The 26,293-nt window shown below is 42.0% G+C and overlaps 1 protein-coding gene across 1 annotated transcript in view; it reads right to left on the bottom strand.

The window, feature by feature from the left end:
• Window positions 1-25,842, bottom strand: part of Dcp2 (decapping mRNA 2) — a 36,337-nt gene extending 10,495 nt beyond the window's left edge. Inside the window, 9 exon segments of the mRNA NM_001170469.1 lie at window positions 1,046-1,156; window positions 3,307-3,439; window positions 7,709-7,816; window positions 7,898-8,010; window positions 8,105-8,257; window positions 13,060-13,158; window positions 13,793-13,920; window positions 17,793-17,944; window positions 25,657-25,842. Of these exon segments, the coding sequence (NP_001163940.1) occupies window positions 1,046-1,156; window positions 3,307-3,439; window positions 7,709-7,816; window positions 7,898-8,010; window positions 8,105-8,257; window positions 13,060-13,158; window positions 13,793-13,920; window positions 17,793-17,944; window positions 25,657-25,709 (1,050 nt within the window). The 5' untranslated portion in view covers window positions 25,710-25,842.
• Window positions 25,843-26,293: the final 451 nt, after the last annotated feature.

Below are 26,293 nucleotides of genomic sequence, written 5' to 3'. Positions count from 1 at the left end.
CATAGGCAAATGGATGGAACTGGAAAATACCATCCTGAGTGAGGTAACCCAATCACAGATAAACACACATGGTATGCACTCATTGATAAGTGGATATTAGCCCAAATGCTTGAATTACCCTAGATGCACAGAACACATACAACTCAAGAAGGATGACCAAAATGTGAATGCTTCACTCCTTCTTGAAAAGGGTAACAAGAATACCCTTGTCAAGGAATAGGGAGGCAATGTTTAGAACAGAGGCAGAAGGAACACCCTTTCAGAGCCTGCCCCACATGTGGTCCATACATATATAGCCACCCAATTAGATAAGATGGATGATGCAAAGTAGTGTAGGCTGACAGGAACCAGATGTAGATCTCTCGTGAGAGACACATCCAGAATATAGCAAATACATAGGCGAATGCCAGCAGCAATCCACTGAACTGAGATCATGACCCCTGTTGAAGGAATCAGAGAAAGGTCTGGAAGAGCTTGAAGGGGCTTGAGATCTCATATGAACAACAATGCCAACCAACCAGAGTTTCCAGGGACTAAGCCACTACCCAAAGACTATACATGGACTGACCCTGGGCTCCAACCACATACGTAGCTATGAATAGCCTAGTAAGAGCACCAGTGAAAGGGGAAGCCCTTGGTCCTGCCAAGACTGAACCCCCAGTGAACGTGATTGTTGGGGGGAGGGTGGTAATGGGGGGAGGATGGGGAGGGGAAGCCTACATTGAAGAGGAGGGGGAGGGCTTAGGGGGGATGTTGGCCTGGAAACCGGGAAGGGGAATAATAATCAAAATGTAAATAAGAAATACTCAAGTTAATAAAGATGAAAAAAAAATAAAAGAAAATAAAAAAAAGAATGACCACAGAGAGTTGAAAATAGTTTAGTTCATTAAAACAGGATTAAATTAAATATTGCAGGATTAAATTAATAAAATCATATTGCTAAAAAGCAAGTAAAGAACTAAACCAGCATCACTTGCCTAGACAATGCTTGCTCGGGTCTTAGGAACAAGAGTTGTCTACTGGACATTGAGCACACAACTCTTACCATCAAAGGATTCTGCTGCTTTGTTGGCTGACCGTGAATTCCGTTCACTCTCTTCTTTTGATTAGGTGAATCTTGATACTGTTTTCTGCCATTTCCTCTCATATTTTGATTCTGTGAAAATATGAGTAAAAACAACTAACATGTAACTACAGTAAAAACCACAGGCATAAGTATATGTTCATCCTGATTGAACAGAGTTCATAAGGCACCATCAGGATATTTTAACAGTGCTGTACTATTTCATTTTCTTAGAAGATTCCTTTGCAAAGGAACATTCTCTCAAACAGGAAACAGCAAATATATCCTTCTTTCGGTCCTTTCCACACCTCTTACTTTATCCCATGTTTGCTTATAAACTCCTTATCACACAAAAACATGTCAGGGTACAGCTGAGAGGTAAAGTTTATGCAGAGCCACTGAGTCAAACTCTAGCATGCGGATAAAAGAAGAAACAAGAGGGAGGAAGAGGACTGTGGGAGACCCAGCTGGGAAGAGAGGCCAGAGCACATGAGCACACACACGAGGCTTCCTTTCTTTCAGGCTCCTTTCATATCATGCATGCAGATGGGACTGTGTGTCAGAGTGGAGGTCAGAGAATATCACTGCAGACTCGGTTCTCTCCTTTAGCCTTTGCACAGGTTCCAGAATCATACTTGGTTGTCAGGCTAGTGCAGGGAGTGTTACATGCTAAGCCATCTTCCCATTCCCCAAAGTTCTTTACAGTACAAATTAGGCAGTAGGCACACTCAGTTAAACTATAATAAGCAAGTAAGTGCCATCAAGAGGATAATCTTTTACAAAATAAAGACTGGTATTTTGAAAACTTGGGCTTTTAGTCTTAACTTTAGATACTTTTTTCAATGTCACTTTCTACTTTAGATTTTGAAAGTCAGCTATTTTAGAGAATTGTGAATAATGAATGTAACTCATCAAGATGTTTCTCTTCCATCCACCTACTCACTCACAGAAAACTTCGAAAGCAGGTGGAACAACTGGCAAACAAATGCTGAGGCGAACAGTGGGTCTCAGCCTCGCTTTTCTCTTGGCACTGGCTCGTTTCCTGTGCCATGCCTTACTGTGTAACTTGGTGGCACAGGCCATGTTTGTCAACACCAGCAATACTTTGTCCCACACCTAGGGGCTTTTCTGCTGCTATTTGACTCTTGTATAGCTCTGGAGAGCTAAGATCTAGGGAGGTCCCATACCGCTATGCCCTAGCACACTTTCCAAACATTTTACTTCTTCAAAACAGAACCTTGTTCCAAACCAAAAGGAACTATTCCTAAAGTCTACCACTTGCAGCCATAATCACCACTGAAGTACCTTGTGCCCATCCTCAGCAAAAAACATGAACCACACAATTTTATACTTCTGTCCCTGCCTTACTTCACTCAACCAATGTCTTCAAGAATCACCTAGACAGTAGATGGCTCAGAATTTACTCACTCAAGGCTGCAAACAGCCCAGGGCCGCGCTCTGAAGGATGCTGTGATATTCTCTATCAGAGCCCTGTTTCAGTATATCTATTTATCTATGTAGGTGCAGAGTCGCTGAGTCTGGTGATAAGAGCACATGGAACTTATGGGAAGCCGTCACAAAGCAGCTGTCCCTTCTTTTGCTTCCGAGAACACGGCACAAAAAGGCACGTGTTCTCTGTACCCTCAAAACAAGGATGATTTTGTTTGGCTGGTTTATTACAACAGCCATTCTGAAGCATAACTGACTTGCATTTCCCCAAAGGCAAACACTGTTGAATCGTTTCTGTACTTAGGAGGCCACCTGAGCCATCCTTAGAGAAGTGCCTGGTCAAATGTCTTCAAACAGGGCTGGGTTTTATAGAATGTTTTAATGGCTACTATTCTTGAGGCAGCAATCTAGAAACCAATAAAATGTTCCTTAAGTGCAGAATAGAAGAACCGTGGTATAGTTGCTTACCAAGTAACACAGCGCTGAAAACATGTTATAACATACTGTCCCTTTTCCATAAACAACAGAGCCTATTAATCTTCACTCAGAATCGTCTTCTTTATGACCTTTCACTGGTGGCTACATTAAAAAGGCTCAAGTGTCACACTCCATTATTTACCACCTTGGATTCATCCCGAGGCCGTGGAAAATAAGGAGTCCATGGTCTGTTCCAGGCACAAGAGGGAGCCCTGGGTTCCATCTTAGCAGCTCACTAACTGCTACACACAGTTCCTCAGCTGAAAATAACTTGAAGTCAAACAATCAAAGCCTCTGAACAAATTTCAATCACTTACCTTTGCTTTGCAAAGGTCCGACACCTCCGTGTGGTTACTGTGCTTCTGTTGCAGCGGCTGCCTGTGCTTTACCCATTGGTCACTAGGAGAACCTTCAGGGAACAGCTGCTGGCTGTGGCGGAATTTCGTTCGACTACACCAACATTTAAAACAATATGATGAGATTTTTTTTTCTGGCAGTTCTTTGAAAGCCTGGATAGTTTAGCTGACCAGCTATATGCTTTACTTTTTAGAATCTACCTTTGCCCACTGTAATTTTAAGTTATAAAGGCAGAAATTTTTTTCAAGACAGGGCATCTCTGTGTAGCCCTGACTATCCTGGAATTCACTCTATAGAGCAGGCTGTCATTAAACTCAAGTTTCACCTTCCTCTGCATGCTAAGTGCTGGGACTAAAGTCATGCACTAACCACAACCAGCTTAAAGCAGAAATTCTGATCACTTTTCCCCCATTTTTTTAATGGAATTTTATTTATTTACATTTCAAATGTTATCCCCTTTCCTGGTTTCTCCTCTGGCAACCCCCTTTCCCATAATTCTGATCTTTTTTGCCGGCTATATATTGCCCCGTCTTTTACACCAGTAGCTGGTATTAAAACATCTTTCTTACATTAATAATCTACCATTTTTTTATCCCAGGCTTTTATACCATCACCTCCCTATAGGCTAAACTATCACTCTAAACTATAGGCTTGAAGGTTTAAAAGAGTTCTTTCTACATTTAGTTGAAGCAAAGAAATGTATGTGGACTTTCTTAACAGGATAGAAGACACATTCTTTCCAGATGTGATCTCAGTAAGGGACTGATTAAAAAGGGTGCTTATAGACCCTACTAGTGTTAGATAAGATCTGAGAAGCTAGGTTACTTACTAGAGCACACCTCCTTAAACCACGAGAGGGTCAAAACCCTGCGACGGTATAGACTTCTGAATGTAGAAAACCAAGTCACCACAAAGCCTGATGCACACCAAATCTGAGGTGTTTCTGGACTGTTCTATCACCTAGTTTCACGGCAGCCTTTGTTTTGAACATGCAACACACACACTTTGTATTGAACACACCAACAAGCCAGGAATACCACATAACACTGCATGAAAGATCTCTGCTTACACTAAAATATGTTGTAGGCTTATTATGTAGACAGTATAGCTTTGATTCTTTCAGAAAGAAAATGGTTTTGCTATTGAACACAGAGACTCTTACACCCCCCAGCACATATATATCAAATCACTACATCTTTGGATTGTCTTCTGTTGCTTCATCTTGGGTCCAACAGCTAGCTTAAGAGGTAGAACTGTTTGCTGTACATGCCCAGTGGTCTGAGCTCAAGCTTTGAAAGCCCTAAGTGGAAAGACAAAGTGACTCCAAGAGGTTGTCTTCTGATCTCTACAGGCTTCCCTGCCTGTGTACATGTACACCCCTAAAGAATGCTTCATTTTGAAAAGTGCTGCCTGAGATGCCTATTTTAGTTTCATGAAAAATAGTTAAGTGAATCTTCGCTTGGAGTTAGGAAAAATAACAACTTTGACTCGGTCCTAAGCATCCACCTTCTACTTTGCATGGTATGTCTATACATATGAGGCCATGTTCTAAGCTCTGAGGAGCAAACATTATGAGGAATTAGTCAACTCTGAAAAATGTTAGAGACATGATCTATATCATGTCTGGCAGTAAAAATATTTGCCAAGGACTTAATTCATCTTTCTTTTCTTTTCCTTTCAAGCCAGGTGGGTATTTTGAACTCAGAGAACGCCCTGCCTCTGCCCCGGAGTGCTGGAATTAAAGGTGTGTGCAACTACGCCCAAGACTTAATTCTTCTAGTAAAAGCAAACACCTCTCTATCTCTAGAATGCAAGTTTGCTTCAATCTTAATAGTAAAACCATACTGTGTATGAAAAAACTGTTCTAAGATAATTATTAATGTCTTTGGCTATCAGTGAATATTTGATAGGTATCCTTTATATATCCATGCTTATAACTGCCTAAAAGTGTGGTAGGTAAAAGGAGTCATGATGGAAAGGATGACGTTTAAGGCCTACACTATAGAGAAAAGTGTCACCAAACAAGGGAGAAGTAAATTAACAGATGACAATCCAGCCTTGATCTGTCATGCCAAAGAACTGGATTCGGATTCTCTGCAGACTAAGTTGCAATGTATGAAATTTCAGATGGCATCCCAAATCTACATGTAAGCACTGCTCTAAAGAACTACACAGTAAGAATATCAGACTGCTCTCAGAGTCCTTCCCTTTTCCCATTTAACACCTGGAAAGAATTTGGATTGAATACCTTAAGCCTGGTGGCTCTAGGCTGTAATTATAGCACTCAAGGGTCTGAAGCAGGAGGACTGCTCTGTCTGAGGCCAGCGTGGGCTACATGCTGTGTTCTAGAGCAGTCTGGGCTACAAAATGAGACCTTGTCTCAAGGTATTTTTTAAAAACCAAAGCAAATTGAGATAAATCTTATAGTAAAATTTATTTTCTAACTATCAGACAAAAATATGACATTTCCTCCAACATATCACAGAATTATGACAAAATAAATACTGCCTGTCAAGAAAATGTAGGAGCAGCTGGAGTTTGTGCAAACCCCTCTATAAGAACAAAAAGAAGAACCCTGTGGACTGTTCAACTGTGCAGAGTACCCACATGCGGACTGGTGGAGACCTTCCCAGTGATCAACTGCCTCCATTAATGACTTCTTGGTAATATCTGTTTTATACTCTGGGTCACACTCTTGCCCTTCCTGACTTCTGCCACACTGTTTCTCTTACTTCTATTAGCAGTGCCTTGGTAATAATAATTCTAGATTTAATTTTACCAGATCATTACTAGAATAATATAGATTTTAGAAGACAGAAATGATTCTTAAGGCATTCAATCCAAATTCTTTCCTCATAAAACCAATATAAATGAAATAGTACTTAGTTAAAATTTATTAACCACAAATGTGGTCTATTTATATTGTTTTATTTTAAAACTAAATTCCTAGATTAAAAAGATCACCAAATTGGAAAACAAATGTAAAACAATAAACAAAACCACAACTCTGGCAATATAAGTAATACCAAGTGGCTTATAAGAACATGAACTGGGGGCTGGGGATTTAGCTCAATGGTAGAGCGCTTACCTAGGAAGCGCAAGGCCCTGGGTTCGGTCCCCAGCTCCGAAAAAAAGAACCAAAAAAAAAAAAAAAAAAAAAAAAAAAGAACATGAACTGATGAACTGACGGGCCGTGGTGCAGGCCTTTAATCTAGTACTTAGGAGAAGAGATAGGCAGATCTCTGATGAGTACTAGGCCAGACTGGACTACAGATTGAGTTCAGGTCAGTCAGGGCTACATAGAGGAAGCCTGTCTTTAAAAAAAAAAAAAAAAAAACAAACTAAACCAACCAAACAAAAAAACAAAACAAACAAACGAAAAAAAGCCAACAAAAGAGAGAGAGAGAGAGAGAGAGAGAGAGAGAGAGAGAAGAAAAGAACATAAACTAAGCTCAGTGAGAGGAGGTGGATAAAGTTGTCAGGGCCAAGCCTGATTGTTACTTAGTTTGATCCCAGGGACCCATGTGGTAGAAGAGAACTGTTTTCAAGGTGTCACCATGTTATACATACAGCTATACACTTACACAGAATAAACAATTTTAAAATGATATAGTATGCATATTTAACAATGTTACTTCCCAAGGCTGTCCTAAGTTCTCATCAAATGAATGTTATTGATAGCTTATACCTGTGTACTTACTGGTCCCTCTTCATAGCAAAGCTGACAGCAAGCTGGGGAGACAGGTATCTTAGGCTAGTCAGTAAAGTACTTGCTGTACAGACATGAGTTAGATCCCCAGAACCCATGGGAAAAAGCCAAGTGTGATGCTGTGGGTTTGTAATCCCACAGCTGGGGAGGCAAAACAGGCAAAGATACCCTTGGGACCTCTAGGCCAGTGAGAGACCATGTAACAAGACACAAACTGAATGGCACCAGAGGGTGACCTTTGCCCTCCTCATATGCATGTATGGCATGTGAGCATACACATTCACATGCATACAAATTCTGTAAAGTCATATTTGTCACTGGCTTTAACAAATTATCCATCAGCATCTCTGTGCAGTAGAGACTGCAAGAGACCCATTCAATCACCTCAGAAACTACATCATCACTAATGTAGGGGAGCAGATATTCAATACACATCTTTTCCCTTTTCCTAGTGCTCTAAGCCATTGGTATCCTCTTGGGTGTACTATTTTAAAATGTGCCGGAAGCATCTTCCCTCCAATTAACGCTTTTCATCTTATTAGCAACTTTTAAAGCACAACAGTTTCTAAGGAGGAATCTTATACTTCTCTGACCCAAGAAGCAAGATGGTACTGACACCAGAAAGCCACACTCTCATGAGCGCATTTCTTTACCTCAGTTTTTCCACGGTGGGTCTAGCTGGTGTGCTACCAGCTGAGGAAAAACCATTATCACTGTCAGAGGAATCTCCGAACCTTCGAGACAGCCAGTCCCGTAGTGGTCTGTGGAAACATTAACAACTCACTTAAACTGTTTGACTAGCAACAGCAAGGCCAGTTTTGCCGTTTACGAAGTGAGCATACCTGATAAAGGGGATGGCCATAAAAAACTTATTGGGCGCCAAGCCGAGCTTGGACTTGGGAGTCATGTCGTTTCTATGACATGGCAACTTCTCAATGGAGAACCACTCAATATTCTGAAACAAAACAATTGCATTTAGTTGATTACTATCAGAGAGTAACCAACACCAACTCCCCAGCAACCTATCAATATTCTCAACTCTTACATACCCTAATTTCTCTTCTGGTTTTGGGGTTAAATTTTGTGTCTTTTGGAACTCCTGGAATGATGTACAAGCGAGCAAGCTGGTCATTGATTCGAAGTTCAATGTAATCATCCTTACAAATATAGTCTTTTATGTCAAAACCAGTTTCCTCGAAGACCTGGAAATAAATGTTGATAAAATGTTTGGTTTTTAATCATTAGAGGCTGGGGAAGAAGGACTATGAGTTTAAGGACAGCTTGTTACATAGTTGAGACTTGTTATCAAAACAAAATAAAGACATCAGGCTAAATCTAATCTGTAGCTAAAAAATTAGGCTCAGATGGTAGCCTGCTTTTCGACAGAGCTTTTCTATTGTACAGTGGTACCACCAAGAGGTAGAAGGACTGGCTGCAACTCTAGGACTCTTACTCATATACACTAAAAAAGGCAATGGCTGGAACTCAGCCTTAACCATTCCTAGTCTGAAACCATCTTGACTATATTGGGGGGGTGGGGGAAGAAGGAAGGGTAGAAGTAATAACGTGTAAATGCATATAATCAATCCTGATCTTGTTTAAGAAAAGACCCCAGCAGCTCTCTAGACATGTACAGAAAGTCTGTGTGGACACACAGCCTGAAATTGGATTCTGATAAGTCAGGAAGACAGCCTGCAATGAAACTTGATTAGCTGTAGCCTCAAGCATGAATCCCTACTCTCCAGATCTGCTAAGAAGTAAACTTCTGTTGTTCAAGCCACCCAGTCAACTGCATTAAATCAGCTCAACAAGACTAAACAGTAGCATCCCAGCCAAGTCCCCAACCTTTTAGCTCTTTATGACAAAGGTGATCATTTAGAAATCAGGATTCAAAATCAAAGCTTGCCTTTAAAATAATCCATCTGCCCAAGGGGCCACAGTATGGACTTAGGTCAATGCCTCGTTCTGTAAGCTTCCATAACCATGGCAGATCAGTTACAGGGGATCCGCAGATGCTGCAGCTGGAGAACCCAAGTCCAAGGCCCATAACTGAAAGAACCAGGAGGCCAGGCTGAGGTTGAACAGCAATGTCAAGGCTGAGGACAACCAGTCTAAGGCCAAGGAGGCTGCAGCACCAAGAAAGAGATCCAGAAGACAAATGCCTCTTATCTTCACAGAGATGAAGACCCAGACAACCCCTTGGCCTTCCCCCGTGACTGGGCAGATAACAGAAGGCTCATTTTGCTGGGAAGCACCTGTGTAACTACCAAGGCTCAGGCTCCATCAGTATAAAAGATATTAAATTTTCTCTCTATGCTATAGGGAGGGGGTCCCTTTCGTTCTGGAGCAGCAAGCCTGGTTTTCCGTACACTTGGTCCTTATCCAGGGTGTCATCATTTTAGTGAGACTCTGTGGTCTGTTCCCTCCCTTCTCAGCGAGTTTACCCAAGCACCATGTATCACTGTTATCTTTTCTTTCTTAGTCAAGTAAGAAACAAACAACTCTAAAGGAATTAAAATTCCCCCTTAGACTTAACATAAAAGTGAGTGAGCTACATCTCTGAAAGAGCAGTCATTATTTGTAGCTTATGTAAAACAACAGTAGTTACTGTAGTTCACTCTACAGTTAGAACACTAATACTAATACCTGTCTGGCTATTGCTCTGCTACTGTACCTTGTTTTAAATATTTATTTTTCTTTATGTGTGGTGTTTTGTCTGCATGTACATCAGTGTACCACCTGTGTGCAGTACCTGAGGAGGTCAGCAGAGTGTCCTGAGATGAGAGTTACAAACAGCTATGAGTCTCTGTGGTGCTAGGAAGTGAACCTGGCTTCTCTAAAAGAGCATTCGGTGCTCCTGAGCGCTGAACTGTCTCTCCAGTTCCTGTTCCTCTAAGTCAGAAAAGTTAACCACAACTAGATAGCTTTTAAAATCCATAAATTCTTTCTGTTTTCAAAAGATCTATCCCCTTGCAAATATTCTTTTGAGTGCCTATAAAGCAGTAATCCAAAATGTAGCCATAGCCATGCTACCAGGGACATTCCACCAGGGAAGCTTGGCGCCCTACACAGGACAAGCAAGGAAGTTCACAGGCTGATTGCCTTTTCTTCTCCTACACGTTAGCAACTCTTATAAATCTTATCAGAGGAAGAGTCTGAGTGGGGACACAGAGATTCCTTAAGTTCTGAGGTTCTGGCTCAGTTTTATTAGTGGAGGTGCTTGATCTTCTATAAGGAGGTCCAGTTACACAGACAGCTGACACCACACAATTTAACCTCAACTTCTACTTACTCAAGGGCCTTTCTGGAAGCAGACATTACCAGTCATGAGGTGGTCAACTACCAACAGAACTACATGTGCACAATTCCTTTAAGTAGGATGCCATAGCTCTTATTCTTTCTCCTTATAAGTAAGCTTTATGATTAACGGCTTGAGGATATAAAAGGAAGACTTTTTTACATCCTCTATCCTCTACAGAAAGCAAAGGAAAACTTGTTAGGGGAGATAATTCCTCACCACTCCAGCTTTCTGGGCTTTGTTTACCTGGTATCGGAACCAGAACTGACAGCCTCATACCTCCAGACAAGCATTCCACTGCTGGCACATTTTGCTCCTAGCCTGGTTTTCAGTTTTAAGAGCTACTCTACCTTTATTTATTTGAATAAAACTGTTCTGTCTGCAAGCTTCTGTATATACTGTAGATAAGTGCTTAATCCTGAGTTTAAAATGCAGTACTTCTAGCTATGTTTCCAATGTTGTTCTAAAGTAAATAACCACTAACCCCCATCCCAAGGTACATACAAGGGCTTTAACATAAAACTGTACTGGTGTGTGTTTACTGAACAGCAAATTTTTGTGTATGCAGATGCAGATGCCAGAGGAGGAAGTCAGGTGTCCTGCTTTATCACGGCCTTACTCTCTGGGGCATGGTCTCCTATTGAGACTAGAGGCCAGGAAGCCTATGGTCCTGTCTTTACCCTGCTGAGTCCCACCCAGAGGTTACTGGCACAGGTATTGCCATTTTACGCGGTTTGAACTCAGGTCTTTATGCTTAAGCACAAGTGCTCTTACCTCCGGAGTCATTGCTCTGACCTGTCTAAGCCCAGGACAGCATCCATAAAGACATTCTATGCAAGTGTTCTCTGACCGTAACTCATAACCTGCATCCTCCCTTTCCTCCCAATCCCTCCCTGGCATTTCCAGTCATTCCCCGAATCTTACTTTTGTCATGTCCTACATATATACATGATTTAATGGATCGACATAATGTTTCAGGTTCCCTAAGAAGAGAGAATGTATTTCTTTCTGGGTCTGCAGATCATTTCCTGCAGATGAGATTCTGTTACTTAAATTGACATTGCCAGCACGTACACAAAAGCTGGGTACATACTCCAAACTAAGTTCTGCTAGGGCTGCAGGGACCTTGCACAATGAGCTAAATCCCAGACCCCATAGTGGCTTTTAAGAACTATAACTTCTTCACTAGTAAGCTATACCCAAACTAAAAGCATGCAATAACTAACCACTGTATCAAACACACCACACCTCAAAAACATCTCTGAATCACATTTCTGCCATCTTCCCCTCAAAGACGTTACTTCTGGCTATGAAGTCCTTAAAAGAGATTTTCCTTAAAACATTTGAGTGGTTAAATGACTCGTCCAAAGTTGCTAGGCTTATATAGAAACACAGACTGAACTAGAACAACCTATAAGATGGTATAGGGTAAAGAGCCAACTGCAGACTGTCCACATAGTAAAGCCAAAAATGGTAACAGCAGTTGTTACGTTCAGAAACCATTATGGACTAGAGCTACCCAGTAAATGAAATTTTATATAAGGTAAAGGAGAAAGAAATCATTTCTCTTTAAAGAAGCCCAGTCCTTATAGTGCTAATACTAGGCCACAGAACTTCCAAGGAAAAGGATCCTCTGAGCCTGGCTCAGATTGTTTCTGTTTAAACCTGGAATGCCTAAGAAAAGCACTAGGCCTCCCCTCACAGTGCTAATGGAGTCTAGGAGGAAGAGCTGGCTGCTAAGAACAGGTGAGCACACCTTTGCAGTTCAACCAGCCCCTGGCTCCAACCATGCTGAGCCCCTAGGTTCTTCACCATACGAACAGGCAGTGGCACTGCCCAAGACACCAAGAGCCACACTGTGCCTGCTACACCTTCGCCATGGTCGACCCAGGCTATCAGCGAAAGCCAAAAACCAGGTCTTCTTCCATTAACTTATTTCTGATGCAGCAACCTAGGGTCTGGATTGGCAGGGATGGTTTGGGTAGGAATAATTTTAGTCAAATTTTGGAAATAATCTAATTCAAAAGATAAGGAATAAGTCCTTGTAATAACAGCTAAGATGGGAGAAAGGAAGGATTTTTAAAAACTATATCTTATAGGGCAATTATAAAGCTAGAATGAGTTTTGAGGAGAAAAATGTAAATTTCTTAGAAAAATATCCAGATTGTTCATTTTTCTGAATTATGAAAAAGAAAAAGAGAATAAAGAATATAGTTAGAAGTTGAAATATTTTCTCAAAAGAAAATCCAATTTTAAGGCAAAAGGTGGAAAGACACCATTACAAGAACAGAGCCAGATAGACGCTTTAAAATTACAGTGAGGATGAACGGCCCCCTAAAGCAAAGAGAGATAGAGACAGAAAGAGGAGGGAGACAGGGTATCTTACATATTTTTTATATGTATGAGTGTTTTGCGTGGACAACATGTGTGTGCCTAGTACCACAGGAGGCCAGCAGAGGGCATCGGATCCTTGGGTCTGGAGTTACAAAAGGTTTAAGGCAGCATGTAGGTGCTAGAAGTCAAATCCAGGTCCTCTGAAAGAGGAATCAGGGATCTTAACTATCTCTCCAGCACAAAGGCTATCTCTTGAGTTAAACTATGTATTCAGGTTTTGGGAAAATGCTGAATTTTTTTCCAGAGTCCAAAAGGGTAGATCTGTGTGGTTTTAAGACTTTGAAAGTTACCCACCAAAGAGCAAGCACTCACCTCTCTAGCTGCACAGTCATGAGGTGCTTCTTCTTTATTTACTTTTCCTTTTGGAAATCCCCAACCTGACTTTGCCAGGTACCCCTGAACCAGCAGTACCTGTGAACAAGCAGAAATTCGAAATCAAAAAGCAAAGAAATATATTTTCCACATTCCATACCCCAACCAAAGGCAGTTTTCTCTGTATTTACGGTAATTATTTACCAATAAGCTGTACAGACAGCATTTGCCCTAAATATCTTCCAAGAATACAGACATACTAGTATGAAGAAACACTCCTTGTGTATTTAAAACATACTGTTTCGGGTTGGAGAGATGGCTCAGCCGTTAAAGGCTAGGCTCACAACCAAAAATATAAAACATACTGTTTCAACAATGAAATGTGTCCTGTCTTTACATTATGCCATAGGAGGTACAAAACTTTAAGATACAGACTGCACTGGTACCCAGGAAAGACCTCCGCCCCCTTCTCGGAGATGGAAGGGGGAGAGAGTGGGACCTGTGAGGGAGAGGAACTAGGAAGAAGGGGGGCTGTGCTGAGGATGGAAGTGAATAAGTAAAGGGGAAAAGATACAGGATGCAGGCAAACCATCCAAAATTTAGCTCTTTAATAACAGGAATCTATGGGTATTTTAAAACCTCAATTCAAAACATTACATCAAAAACTTTGTCAACAGGATGAAAACTAAGTCAGTCACCACTGCACTAGAATCTTTTGTTCTGGTACACTCACATTCTCCAGTGTCTCATCGAGAATAATTGCACCATAAGTTGGTACTCCCATTTTATATTCCTTCCATTCATCCAGAATCTTTTCCACGTCTTCACCTTGTGGCAGCAGAAATGGACAGTGACTGAAGAGTATGAATAATGTTAAGGAAACTACCACTAGCCTCAACACAGCGGAAGAAGTGAAAACAGGGAGGGGCTGGAGTCAGAGATCAGCTCCCAGTGCCCATGTATAACTCCAGTCAGCCACAGGGGGTCCGATCCCCTCGTCTGGCCTCCACAGACACCCAGACACACAAATACCATGCAGAAATTTTTTAAAAAGGTAAATCAATCTCCACAAATTCTATGTAGAAACGGATCTATTTAAATCAACCGTAGGTCATATGAAATTACTCAAGCCTGCACTTTATTTAGGTTCTCCCAAGCATACTCATTTTTCTTTGAGCAAAACATTAACTTTTGTATTTAACCTAGACACAAAGTGAGCTACATGTCTGATAGACAATCAGTGCTAGACTTCCAAGTTATACAGAAATGCAGAAGCTCTGACTCGGTACTCATCCTTGTCTCAGGTTCACAGGAAGTCAGCCCCAAGAATGTGCACACATTCTACCAATAGCCACCGGGCCCATAAAGAATTAAAGTACTAGAATCCTGGGAAGCAGGTGAGGGATACTGTACACACCTATGTTTTTTGCCACATACATTCAAGTATTCATTTCTGATTATTATCATTAAAGGCAAGCCTAACTGAAGTTTATGTAGGAAAACTTGGGTGTCAGTTTCACGAAAAATATAGTATGTACCTAAGAAACAAAACAGTGTAAAACATTAAAGAACAAACTTATAGACAAAAACAAACACTGTAATTGTATACTAGGTCTTTTGATGTCACTGAAACAGAGTGACGCATGTGGAGAAAGCTGTTAACTTATGACAGTTTCTCAACCTGAGGACCTTTGTAATGGTTCTCAAGCCCTTACAAACTTGCATATTGTTTTTATTCTGATGTTAACTCTACAAGCATGTGACAGGAATGTGTTTCAACTGTGTACGATGACTTCACACAAATACTATCAGTCAATTCTAGAGGCCTCGATGAGACTAACACTAGTTTAAACCCTGCAGGTAATAACAGCAGGAGCCCAATACATAAGCGATACTTTAGAGTAAAATGACAAGTAAAAGGAAGACGCTATAGCAGACAGAGCAGAAACTCTGTACTACCATCTACAGTGACAAGAAGTTTGGACAAAATGAAGTCATATTTAATTCATCTCATAAATATAATTTTATGAGCTCTATATTTTATAGTTTTACGGATAAGTAAAAAGGCCCTCTACGAATCCAAAGAGGCCAATCATCTGACATCATAACTAAAAGACAAACACACAGTCAATCTGCATGATTATTTCACGACTTCAAGGCCAAGCCCAGATACATTAGCCATCCATGAATACCTGTGGTTCCTCAGTCACCAAGATACTGAAATCATGTCTTGAAAAAAGGCTGACTCTCTACAGTCAATAAAATTCTGTTGTAAAGTCATCCAATTAAAAACAAAAACCTAACGTTCTTACTCCCCTCTCTGTAAGTTGACTGCAGCCCAATCAAGGGTTTGAGGAAAAACAAAACCCAACACAAAGGAAACAAAAATCCCAACCCTACAGCTTCTGTTTCAAACATGCCCGAGTCCCCACAGTTAGTTCAGCTGAGTAACCTGCCAGCATCGCACTCTTCCATTATTCTAAAACAGCTTTTTGGAAGTTTTTCTTCCCAAATTATTTTTAAAGTAGACTTCTATCTAATCTCAAAAATGTCTGTTTTTCACAATTGTTAACACTTACTGGCTCTTTCCTAGATAATTAGCCGATCCTAAACAAGTAGCCTGACTTTTGAACTTAATCTTTGATTGGACGACGTTCACTTATTTATTATATGATGAAGGGAACTGGGAGTACAAGAAACTTAAAACGTCATCATCTCCACCAGCCAAGTCAGGGGTGGGTCTTGAGGCCCTCGAATTGAATCTGGAATAGTTCTTCTCTGTTCTCTACTATGGCACTCCACTACCCCGAATTGTGAGAGCATGTTCCTTTGTCTCTCATGACCCTAAATGTAAGCCTACCTTGTTCACTGCAAAATGCCTGGCACACAGTAACCATTTAGTTATTTGACGAAGCAGAGTTCCCTCTCAATATAGGTTCCTTCGCCATATAACAAGAGTAAAAAGAAAAACTGCACCAAGGTTTTAATATCTGGAACACTAAGGTTAAGTATAAAACTCCATGTACTCATAAGTAAATTCTTATTCAGAACCCAAGAATATATGGCTGTTTGGAAAAACTGTAAGTCTACACAAGATGACCAAAACAGAGGATTCCCACAGCTGGATTATAACTCCTAAAAGCAAGGCCTTTTTTCTGTACAGAACCAGCCATCAAGCAAGCCCTTAGCAAAAATAGTATTCAGTCTGATCTTTTTTTCCCTTGGACTCAACACCAACTTCTACACATCTATTCTGCCAAGTGTCCTCAGTACTTGTTTTGACTGTTCTTTCTGGACCCTATAACCATGGCTCAGAACCCTACTCCTGTCTTAAGTACTAGTGCTTACCTATGGCTTAGGTCACCAACACATCTTGGGTATCATTTTCACATGATGAGCAATTCTCTTTGCTCAAAACGCTGGCTGGCTCTGCTAACGTCTCCCAAACAGTATGTTACCCATTTTCTATGGAGCCTCAGGAATCCCTTATGTTACGGGTGTGGGAAGAAGAAACAGGGTATTAGTAGTTTGGTACTTTGGGTCATTTGTACCTGCTGTAAGGCTAGTTGTAACACATTGAATTTGTGGGAACAAATTCACTCAACACACAGTGAATGGCTAAGAACAGTATCTAACAAATAAGTAAAAATCACACTAGTCATGATTTAAGAGCCCCACCTCACCTTAGGCTCTTCCACCCACTTCCACCATGGCCCCACAATAATCCCGTTTGGCACCAACTAGTTTTTTTTTTTTTTTTTTAACTCTCCACAGGAAATTCTGAATCTTCTTTAAAAATGCTTTGTCTAAATTCTTTCTATCCTACTTCTAAATTCTAAGAACATTTAATACAACGATCCATTATTTTTTGCTATGTAGACAGTTTTATAATTTTAGACATTCATAACAACTACATTAAAACAAACTTTTTTTTTTTTTGGTCTGTCTGTTTTTGAGACAAGGATTTCTTTTTTTTTTTTTTTTTTCCCAAAGTGCAGATGCTTGACTCCTTTTTTTTTTTTTTTTTTTTTTTATTAACTTGAGTATTTCTTATATACATTTCGAGTGTTATTCCCTTTCCTGGTATCCGGGCAAACATCCCCCTCCCCCCTCCCCTTCCTTATGGGTGTTCCCCTCCCGACCCTCCCCCCATTGCCACCCTCCCCCCACCAGTCTAGTTCACTGGGGGTTCAGTCTTAGCAGGACCCAGGGCTTCTCCTTCCACTGGTGCTCTTACTAGGATATTCATTGCTACCTATGAGGTCAGAGTCCAGGGTCAGTCCATGTATAGTGAGACAAGGATTTCTTATGTAGCCCTGGCTGTCCTGGAGCTTGGTCTGTAGACCAGTTGTCCTTCTGGAACTCAGAGATCCACCTGCCTCAGCCTCAAGTGCTGACAATAAATGGATGAGCATTTATGACTAAGCTATGTCTTATACACGCAGAAAAGCGTCTTCGATCTGATCACCTGATTAATGATTGCATAGCAGGAGTGGAGCAAACATCAGAACTGTCCCAGAAATGGCCTAGCTCTTTATAAAGGAAAATCAAGTCTAATTCACTCCTAATCACTATACACTTCAGTGCTGTGAAAAAAGAGAGCACAACGAAACTGCCTCAAGTCTATTTCATTATTGTTATCCAGAAGTTACAAAGAAAATCTAAAGGGAAGTTTGTGCAAAAATGTTTTATTAGAAAGAATCAAAGACGATCATTAGGAACAAAAAGGATATCAGCTTTGGCAAAGTCTCTTATCCCACACTGAGGTAATCCTGGTGTGTTCTGCATGTAGAAATCCAAGTAAAACCAATGGGCGAGTTCAATCTGGAAGCACACTCGGATTGCATTGTCTCTTTCCTCACTGGGAATATGCAAAATAAATCGGCTGCCAAAAACAAAAACGTACAGAAATTACAACTACAATCATTACAGTTTAATATATTTACCCCACCAACCAACTAAGAAAGGAGAGCAGGAGTAGTGTGGTGGATTATGTTAATTGGGTTCCCAAAGTTACATGGGAATTCCTATGCCTGCAGGTAAAGACCCCAGGATCCCTGTCCCCAATTGGCTGCGTTTGGTAAATAAAGTTGCTGTCGACCAATGGCTGGGCAGGGAGGCAGAGGCGAGACTTTTAGGATTCCCACAAGAAACACAGGAGGCAGGGGCTGCGGCTGAGGGGTTGATGAGGAAAACGGATTGTCAAGCCAGGGGTAAGATCCAGGCTTGAAAGCAGGCAGCATAAGAGAAAGCATACCAATCTTCTAAGAGCTAGGGAAGAGAGCCACTCTTCCCCCTCCAGGGAGCAAAGATGGAATACAGATTTTAGTAAGTAATAACTCAGGAGGGGAGGTGTTAGCAACATGGAAGTTTGGGAGTAGCCCAACCACTGAGCTGATTAAGGCATATTAAAATAGAAAACTGTGTGTGCCTGTCTTTCACTTGAGAATCCACAACACTGGAGCAGTAATGAGAAACTTACCACCATCAGGGAGGCAGGGTTGCAGGCCTAAAACTGGCTCAAAGTAGAGGACTTGTAGAGAATATTTTGAAGAACTGTGTAGATACTGTTCCCAAATACAGAAATTAATTTAAGAACTTCCTAGCAATTAAAGCAAGCGAAGAAAATCCTTGGATTTCTTCTGGAGTCAAGAATACACCAGCATCATTATAACCCAGCAAAGGTGCCTGACATCCATGTAGTCCCCAGATACAAACAACACAGAGACAACTGCTTCTCAAAATGCAAAACCACAGAGCCTTGACCCACACTAACTTCCAAATACTTTCAAAAGCCCAAAACTAACTTTTAAAAACTTACCAAGAAAGGAGGAAAGTGTGTGTGTGCGCACACACACACACACACACACACACACACACACACACACACGCACGCTTGCTTTTCCTACAGGGACACACAACAGTTAGTTGCATAAAGGTAATAAAGATGGGAGTTGTCTTTATTTAGTGAGGCACACGGGCTAGAACACACAAGTCTAAGTGAACATGGATGCCAGGAGGTGTGAAAGATTTACTAATTGCTTCTTTCCCAGTTGAGCATTTTAGAACCTCCTTTGTCCTTCAAGCATTAGAAGCAAATTCAACTAAACGAAATAAATGCACTAGCCTTTCAGATCATTTTTATTAAAGAGAGCTAACACTCAACTAATTAGTCATATTGCATTATTTATTTGCTATGATGCCAAGTGGTTTATTTCTGTTCTCATATTTCAAATCAAATTGAAAGAAAATACTCTAAAATTTGAACATCAGTGTCCCATTCAAATAAATCAACAACAGCACAAACATGATAGATGGATCAATATAAAGAGATAATGACTGGTAGAGCTGCAAGGGGATCTGAGTGAACCTGTTTATTCTATCTACCCTCACCTTGGCTGGTCTACCTCAGACTCATCCCCAGGGACTCAGAAACACTACCTTCACTGTGCCGGAACACTAGATTCCTCTGAACATGTTCATGCTCTCTCAGATTCACGAAATATACAAATTTGTTTAGTGATTGTATACGATATGCTGATAGTTGTAATTTACCTTTTAAATATTTAGGCTGATCCCTGCCATAAGACACAGCCATAGGACCTGGACAAAATACATGGAATAACTTATTTTAGACGACTCTCTGAAAAGAGAGTACATGTGGAAGGAAGAAGCTTGGAAAAGATGAAGATCAAAACAAAGTCCCAGGTCCGCACTCCTCGGTATACCCTGGTGCAACTGGGGACACGGGTGGGCAAGCTCCAAGTCTCTTCCTGGGTCAGACAGAGTCTGGCAGACAGGATAAAGTCCTTCCAAAGCTCAGCACATAGGATTGCCCAGGAATGCAGAAGTAAGGGAGGAGAATTCCAGGGAAATGGGCCCATAAAACTGTGTATGAGCACTGACGTTTATTCTGCACATGCTCTGATTAGACCCAGAGAAGCCGGTTTATAATCTTTTAGTGAACTGAAAAAAAAAAAACAAAAAACAAAAAACCGCTGGCCAAATCCCTGACTGGCCACTAGGTGGCACAGAGAAAAGAGCACTGTAGAAACTAGACCTCCTGCCTGGTTAGTCTCAAATCTAACTAAAACTGCTGTTTCTTTTCTAGGTTTCAGCCTAGAACAGCTTCCACAACAGAAGAGGATCAACTCACTACACTTGTCCTAGGCCATTTCCTTCTTCCTATTCTCTCAACAAACCACTGTCTAGTTTGGCAGCTTTGCTTCTATTTGGACCATGTAGACCAATCTGACCTCAGACTCAAAGATCCACCTGCCTGCCTCTGCCTCTAGAGAGCTGGGATTAAAGGTGAGTGCCACCACTGCCAGCACATGGCACTGCTGATCTCTGAAAGCAGGCAGTTCTAGCAAGAGGAGCAGCTTTGCACACCTCACACAGCAAGGTATTCGGTACTATTTCCACAATGAGTATACTACCTGCCCCCGCACCACAGTCTGGGGGCCACAAATGTGACTGTGCCAGACAATGACCTAAGGGACATTTTCATTTGTATTCGCAGACTGAGTTCTTGGCTGCTTCCAAATCTCTGGACTATGCTCAGAGTACTTGACAGCACACGAGAGCTTTAGCTTTAAGGATGGCCCCCACCTTTTGGGTAGTCCCTAGCCAAAGATCTGACTGTCCTTCTTTACTCTGAGAGTAGCCTGCTTCAATACAAAGATGATCAATCAATTCATCTGTAGCCTTGACATACTCACGTGAGAGCAAAACAGACCTATAAGGTTTCTTAACAGGCTCCAATCTTCCCTGTAAGAGGTGCAGCTTCTAGGAACTAGACTACTCTCAGGCATAAGGAACCTTTTTAGTACCATAAGGATCTCATTTTAACTGTAGGGAGCTCTTTCACAAAACTATTACAGACCTTTTTAGGTTTGACACAATTTTGAAGAATTCTGCAATGTCCAGTTTAGACTAATAGTTAGACCCTGCTATGAGATCAAGGGGAAACCAGAAAAGGAGGCATTCAACACAATCTCTGAAATGATATGGGCCCTAGGCCTCCTTAAACACTTACCCCAACATTGGCTCTTTATAGTCTTACTAAACCCTTTCTTCTATGTACAAAAGTTAAAGTGATGATGGCAAAAAGCCCTCCAAGAGTCCAGTTGCATCTGGGGGCACGGGAGAACTCTCCTGAGTCGGTGCACTGGCCAACTGTGGCTCTTGGTGGGAAGCCTCTAAACCCTGGACAGAGAATGATGATTTCCATGTTTTAACTGGAAGACCCTGGAGTTAAGCTTTTACTTCCCAGTGGGCCTTGCACTATGTCTCATGTAACAGAGCAGACAGGTTCCAGATTCTTTAATGTCTCAAAAGACACAAAACCCTGCTAAACTTTAAGTTTTGTCCCCGTATTACTATATCCTAACCCCAAGGTCTCTCTGGAGTACTCCTGTGTGGAGGTTAAAATCCTATCTGTGGTGCTAGACCTGATCTACAAGGTTCTCCATGTTCCCAAGGCAGGCTACCTGGTTCATGGATGTAGGATGCAAATCTTCAGGGTTTGTGACAGTAAGCCTCAGGAAAGCATAGGTCACAGGAGCCCTCTGGGTAAATCCACATTAGCCTCAAAGGCAGAACTAATTGCTCTTACTGCTGTTTTCAACTGGGGCATCAATGACAATATTTACATAATTTAGCCTATACTCTCCATAAGAACAGGACATGCTCACTGCCCTAAATGTGATGATTAAATGTGCTGAGGTGGTTTGAATGAAAATGTCCTCTGTGGGATCAGATATTTAATATGGAGACCTTGTTGGCCCAGTTTCAGGAGTTTGTCAATGGGGGCAGGTTTTGAGAGTTGTGCCTTTTCAAGTATGCTCTCTCAACTGCTACCACCTGCCACCTCCATTCCATCAAAAACAATTACCTCTGTGGAACAGTAAACCAAAGAAACCAAACTCCTTCTATGAATTTTAAGAAAAGTCAAGGAGTTTTATTTATCATAGCAACAGAAAAATACAAAATTTTTGGCCCTAGTATAAGCCACCTAGCTTCCAATACAGGCAGCTACTATTCATGACAAGGCCCATCAAAAAGATCATTCTGACACGTCTCAAGATAGCACCCAAACAGATCAACAGGCAGCCGGACTTCATTCCCTGCTGCCTTAGTTCTCCATCCCATGCCCACAACATACCCCTTACACGACCAAGGCTTCATGACCACCCAGAGGGATGGTTTCAAAGCCAATTTTCTGAATCTTCCCAATGGAAGGGCCTTAACATTTCATCAAGCCACGCACCAGAAGCCAACATCACTCCAAACTCCCAGGCTCTCCTCACAGGCACAACAAAACAGCTTCCTACCTTACTTCTTGATGCAGAGTCTCTTACTGGTGGGCTAGGCTATGAACTCTGGAATGTGCACTTATGCCTGTGCACATTCGTGTAGTGCTCACAGATGCCAGGAGACGGCATCAGATTCTCTGGAACTAAGTTACAGATAGTTGTCAGTGTCATGTGGGAACTGAGAATTTAACCTGGGTCTTCTGGAAGGGCAAGAAGTGTTCTTAACCACCAAGCCATCTCCCCAGGCCCTTCCCGGCCCACTTTTGCCATCATGGCTACCTTTATGAACTGTTCTCATAAAGAATCCCTACTCCCAACACCCACACACAGCTCCTTTCCCTACATCATCTCCAAAAGGCCCTGGACCTATCACCCCTAACACTCTCACATCTGGGCAGCAGTTCTCAACCTGTAGGTTGCAACCCTTCTGGAGTCACATATCAGATGTTCACATTATGATTCATAACAGTAGCTAATTACACTTATGAAACAGGAACAAGATAATTTATGGGAGTCACCATAGCAGCAGGAGCTGTGTTGAAGGGCTGTGGCATTAGGAAGGAAGGTTAAGACGAATGTACTAGAGAACCAAAATCCAATGGTGCAACAGAGCCAACTGGAGGGCTAGGGAAAGAGCTAGGTCAGCCTGGTGCAAGCCTGGAACCTGAATTAGATCCCAGGAACCCAGGTAAAGGTGGAAGGTCAGCAGCAACTTCACAGAGCTATCCACACATGCACACTGATAAGCACCACTCCCTCTTATAATAATTTTTTAGAGCTTGAGGGACAAATATCAACTTGAAAACTTTTACCAACTGTAGCATGAGGAAATGGCTTAGTAACTAGTTTATCAAGCATCTAGCCCCAACAGCTGAACATATCACCCTGCTAAAAAGATCAGTGTCTAATAAAATGTAATGTAAGAAAGCAGCTTAAACATTCACCAGAGCTAACCTCTATAACACTTATTAGTTGCTTCACGTACTGTCTGCACAACAGGATGTAGTATTCTGTGGTCAGAGCCACAGCAATCACAGCAGCTAACGTTACTTCTTCAGATGATGGAACCCCAGGTATTAGAGACCAGCCTGAAAACTCCCAGGAAGACTAGTTGCAGATGCCGGGGAAAAGGTGGACAGTCATACGATCTTTCTCTGTCTTTTAACTTTCATCCTTATTAACTCACATACAATCACTCACTTTCCCAAACACCTTGATTTTTTTTTCTAATTATTAAACTTGCATCTGCGGAAAAAAATAAAAAACTGGGAAACATAAAGAAAATGAAAATTACAGCCCAGTAGTCCCACTTCAGTCGCAAATTCTGCTAGTGATTAATCCGAATACATGCATTAAGTTATCTCTTATCAAATTCTGGAATACAGAAAATAAATTCCTTGTAACTTTTATAGATTCATGTGAATCTACCATAAGTCAAAAGTATAATTCTCCCAAACCCAAAGAATTACAACTTTAAATCTTTTTTTAAATCAGACTTAAAATTTATTCAAGTACGTGGTTTTTGCTTACATGTATGTATTATATATAACATGTGCATGCCTGGTGCCCACATTGTTCAGAAGAGGAAATCAGATGGCCTTAAACTGGAATTATGGGCAATTGCAAACCACCATGTGGGTGCTGGGAAAACAGTAAGCACTAAGCGCTTATTATCTATACAATTTGCCTATGTATGTCCTCTGCATGTACACCTGCGACGTTTAAAGTGCTTGACTAGACTTTTCATTACACTCACATGGCATAGAGGAAAGGAAGATTTCAAATCTTGATTTTCTAAATTAGGATGTGTCCCTCTATAAATTAATACTCATATCTGTTTGTCCAGGTGACAGTGGAAATCACTGCGCCAACTGTTTTAATGCAATGTGAGAGGACACCAGTAAAAACTTCACAAGCATATTTCGTTTCTTAAAATGACTCAGAGTGCCTGGGGCTCTAGAGAAATACTCAGGTTTTAGCACACACTTCCACAGACTCTTGGCATGGGCAGATACCTATACACATGTCCCCTGCCTCCACTAATCAGGAATAAAACAAATACTTAAAAAATAAAAAAGTAAACAGCTTGCATGAGGCATGACCACTGAGTTTCATTTTTAAGCCCAGATATTAGTGGCCAGAAGTGAATACAGAACCAGCATTCACACTTAATAAATTATTTCATAGTCCAAAGTCGATGCACTAGCAATGACTTCATAACAACGCTTTACTTTGACAAAGAAGGAAATATCATGAACATATTTTTGGCTGGCTGCAATTACTGTTGATAAGAACGTAGAAATTCACTCCTGTGAAGACCCACAGGTGTACATTTCCTTCCAAGTTGGAGAATCAAGAGATTAAAGGGAAGGAACTCTTGGACTTTTTCCTCTTGTTCCCAAAGATAAATCCGGGGAAATTCTGGAAAGAATAATTAATTCTTTACAGAAAATGCCACAGGTGAACATACAAGTTTAAGCGTGAAAATTGTTCCCTGTGTAGATCCAGGTACCTGAGATCATATAACTGAATTAAAACAGTGGATTCCACCCACGTGGAGAAGAGACGAAGGGAGGAGGAAGAAAGCCACAGGTTAAAGTTAGAGTCAGGAAAAAAACAAAATCAAAACAAAAAAGCCCCACACACTTCAAAGAAGGAATTGGGCGGAAAACCACTAGGGAATTCAGGTTTGGGCCAGGGGGATTCACTTGCAGGAAAAAACAGAATATTTGAAGTAGAAATGAGATATTCCAGTGCTCCTCGGAGGACGGGATAAAAGAAACAGAAACTGAAAGACTTAGGAACTGAATGGGCGTCGGACACTGGCGAACAGGGCGGGAAAGTGAGACCAAGGGATGTGGAGAGGCAGGGACAGCAAAGACCCCGGGCTGAGGAAGAGAAGGGCCTAGTCCCAGGGATGGGGAAGAATAGAGACCGGGCAGGACCCGGGGAAGGAGGAAGAGCTGAGAACCGGGGTGCAAACCGGGACCTGGGAACTCAGGTGAGCTGAGGCCGAGGACGCAAAGCGATACCCGGGAATAGAGAATCAAGGCCAGGGCGAAAAGAGGGGCCCGGGGACAGGGAGGGCGAGCCGAAGCCCGGGCTCAGTGCTGAGACCCGGGACGTATAAAGAGCCGGGGGTGAGTAGCGGAACCCGGGAATGGGTAGGCAGAACCGAGTCTGAAGAGCAAGGCGGAACAGAGGAGAGGGGGAGAGGCAACAGTGGTCCGGGCCGCCCCTAGGCAGAGGGAACGCAGAGGCGAAGGTGAACCGCTAGTACCTGCAGAGATCATCCAGGACGCTGCCGGGAATTTCCAGGCGTTTGGTCTCCATAGTGAGGACCCGCAGCAGGCGCAGGGCATCCCGGCTCCGCGCAGCCGGCACCGTAGAGAAGCAAGGAGCTGAGGTCCCGCGGACAGTGGAACCCTCTGCTCGTACCCAGAGGCTGGGCCGAGGCGAGGGGGGGAGCCCTGGAGCCACGCCCCCTCTGCGTGAAAGGCCCAAAGTAAGGCTGGGCGACCCGCGCCTGCGCGCGATTCGCCAATGAGACGTTTGTTTATTGGGCCGTGGCCTCCAATCGGTCTTCAGGCTGCTCAGTTCCTGCTCTTAAGACCAACTCCCCGCCGCCTTTGATTGAGTGCAGGCGAGGGTGTCTTTTGCGCCTGCGTGTCCTGTGCGTTTCTTACTATACTAGTGCAAAGTTTTGAGCTCCTATATTCTAGGACTCCTCTCTTCCACATACACGCCACAGCATCTCAGGCTTTGTCACAGTGGCTCTAACTAATGGTAATAAGTAACTGAACAGGCACTCCGTTTTTTGGCGGCAAGCCCAGAGCACATATTAAACAGAAGGGGTTATCCACGATTGCTGTCACCAAGTATTGTGCACACATGCTCACCACCGTATTTCATTACCT

The sequence above is a fragment of the Rattus norvegicus genome, chromosome 18, assembly GCF_021556685.1.
Source record: "Rattus norvegicus strain SHRSP/BbbUtx chromosome 18, alternate assembly SHRSP_T2T, whole genome shotgun sequence".
Taxonomy (NCBI): Eukaryota; Metazoa; Chordata; class Mammalia; order Rodentia; family Muridae; genus Rattus; species Rattus norvegicus.
This window is presented reverse-complemented; position numbering and strand designations above follow the sequence as displayed.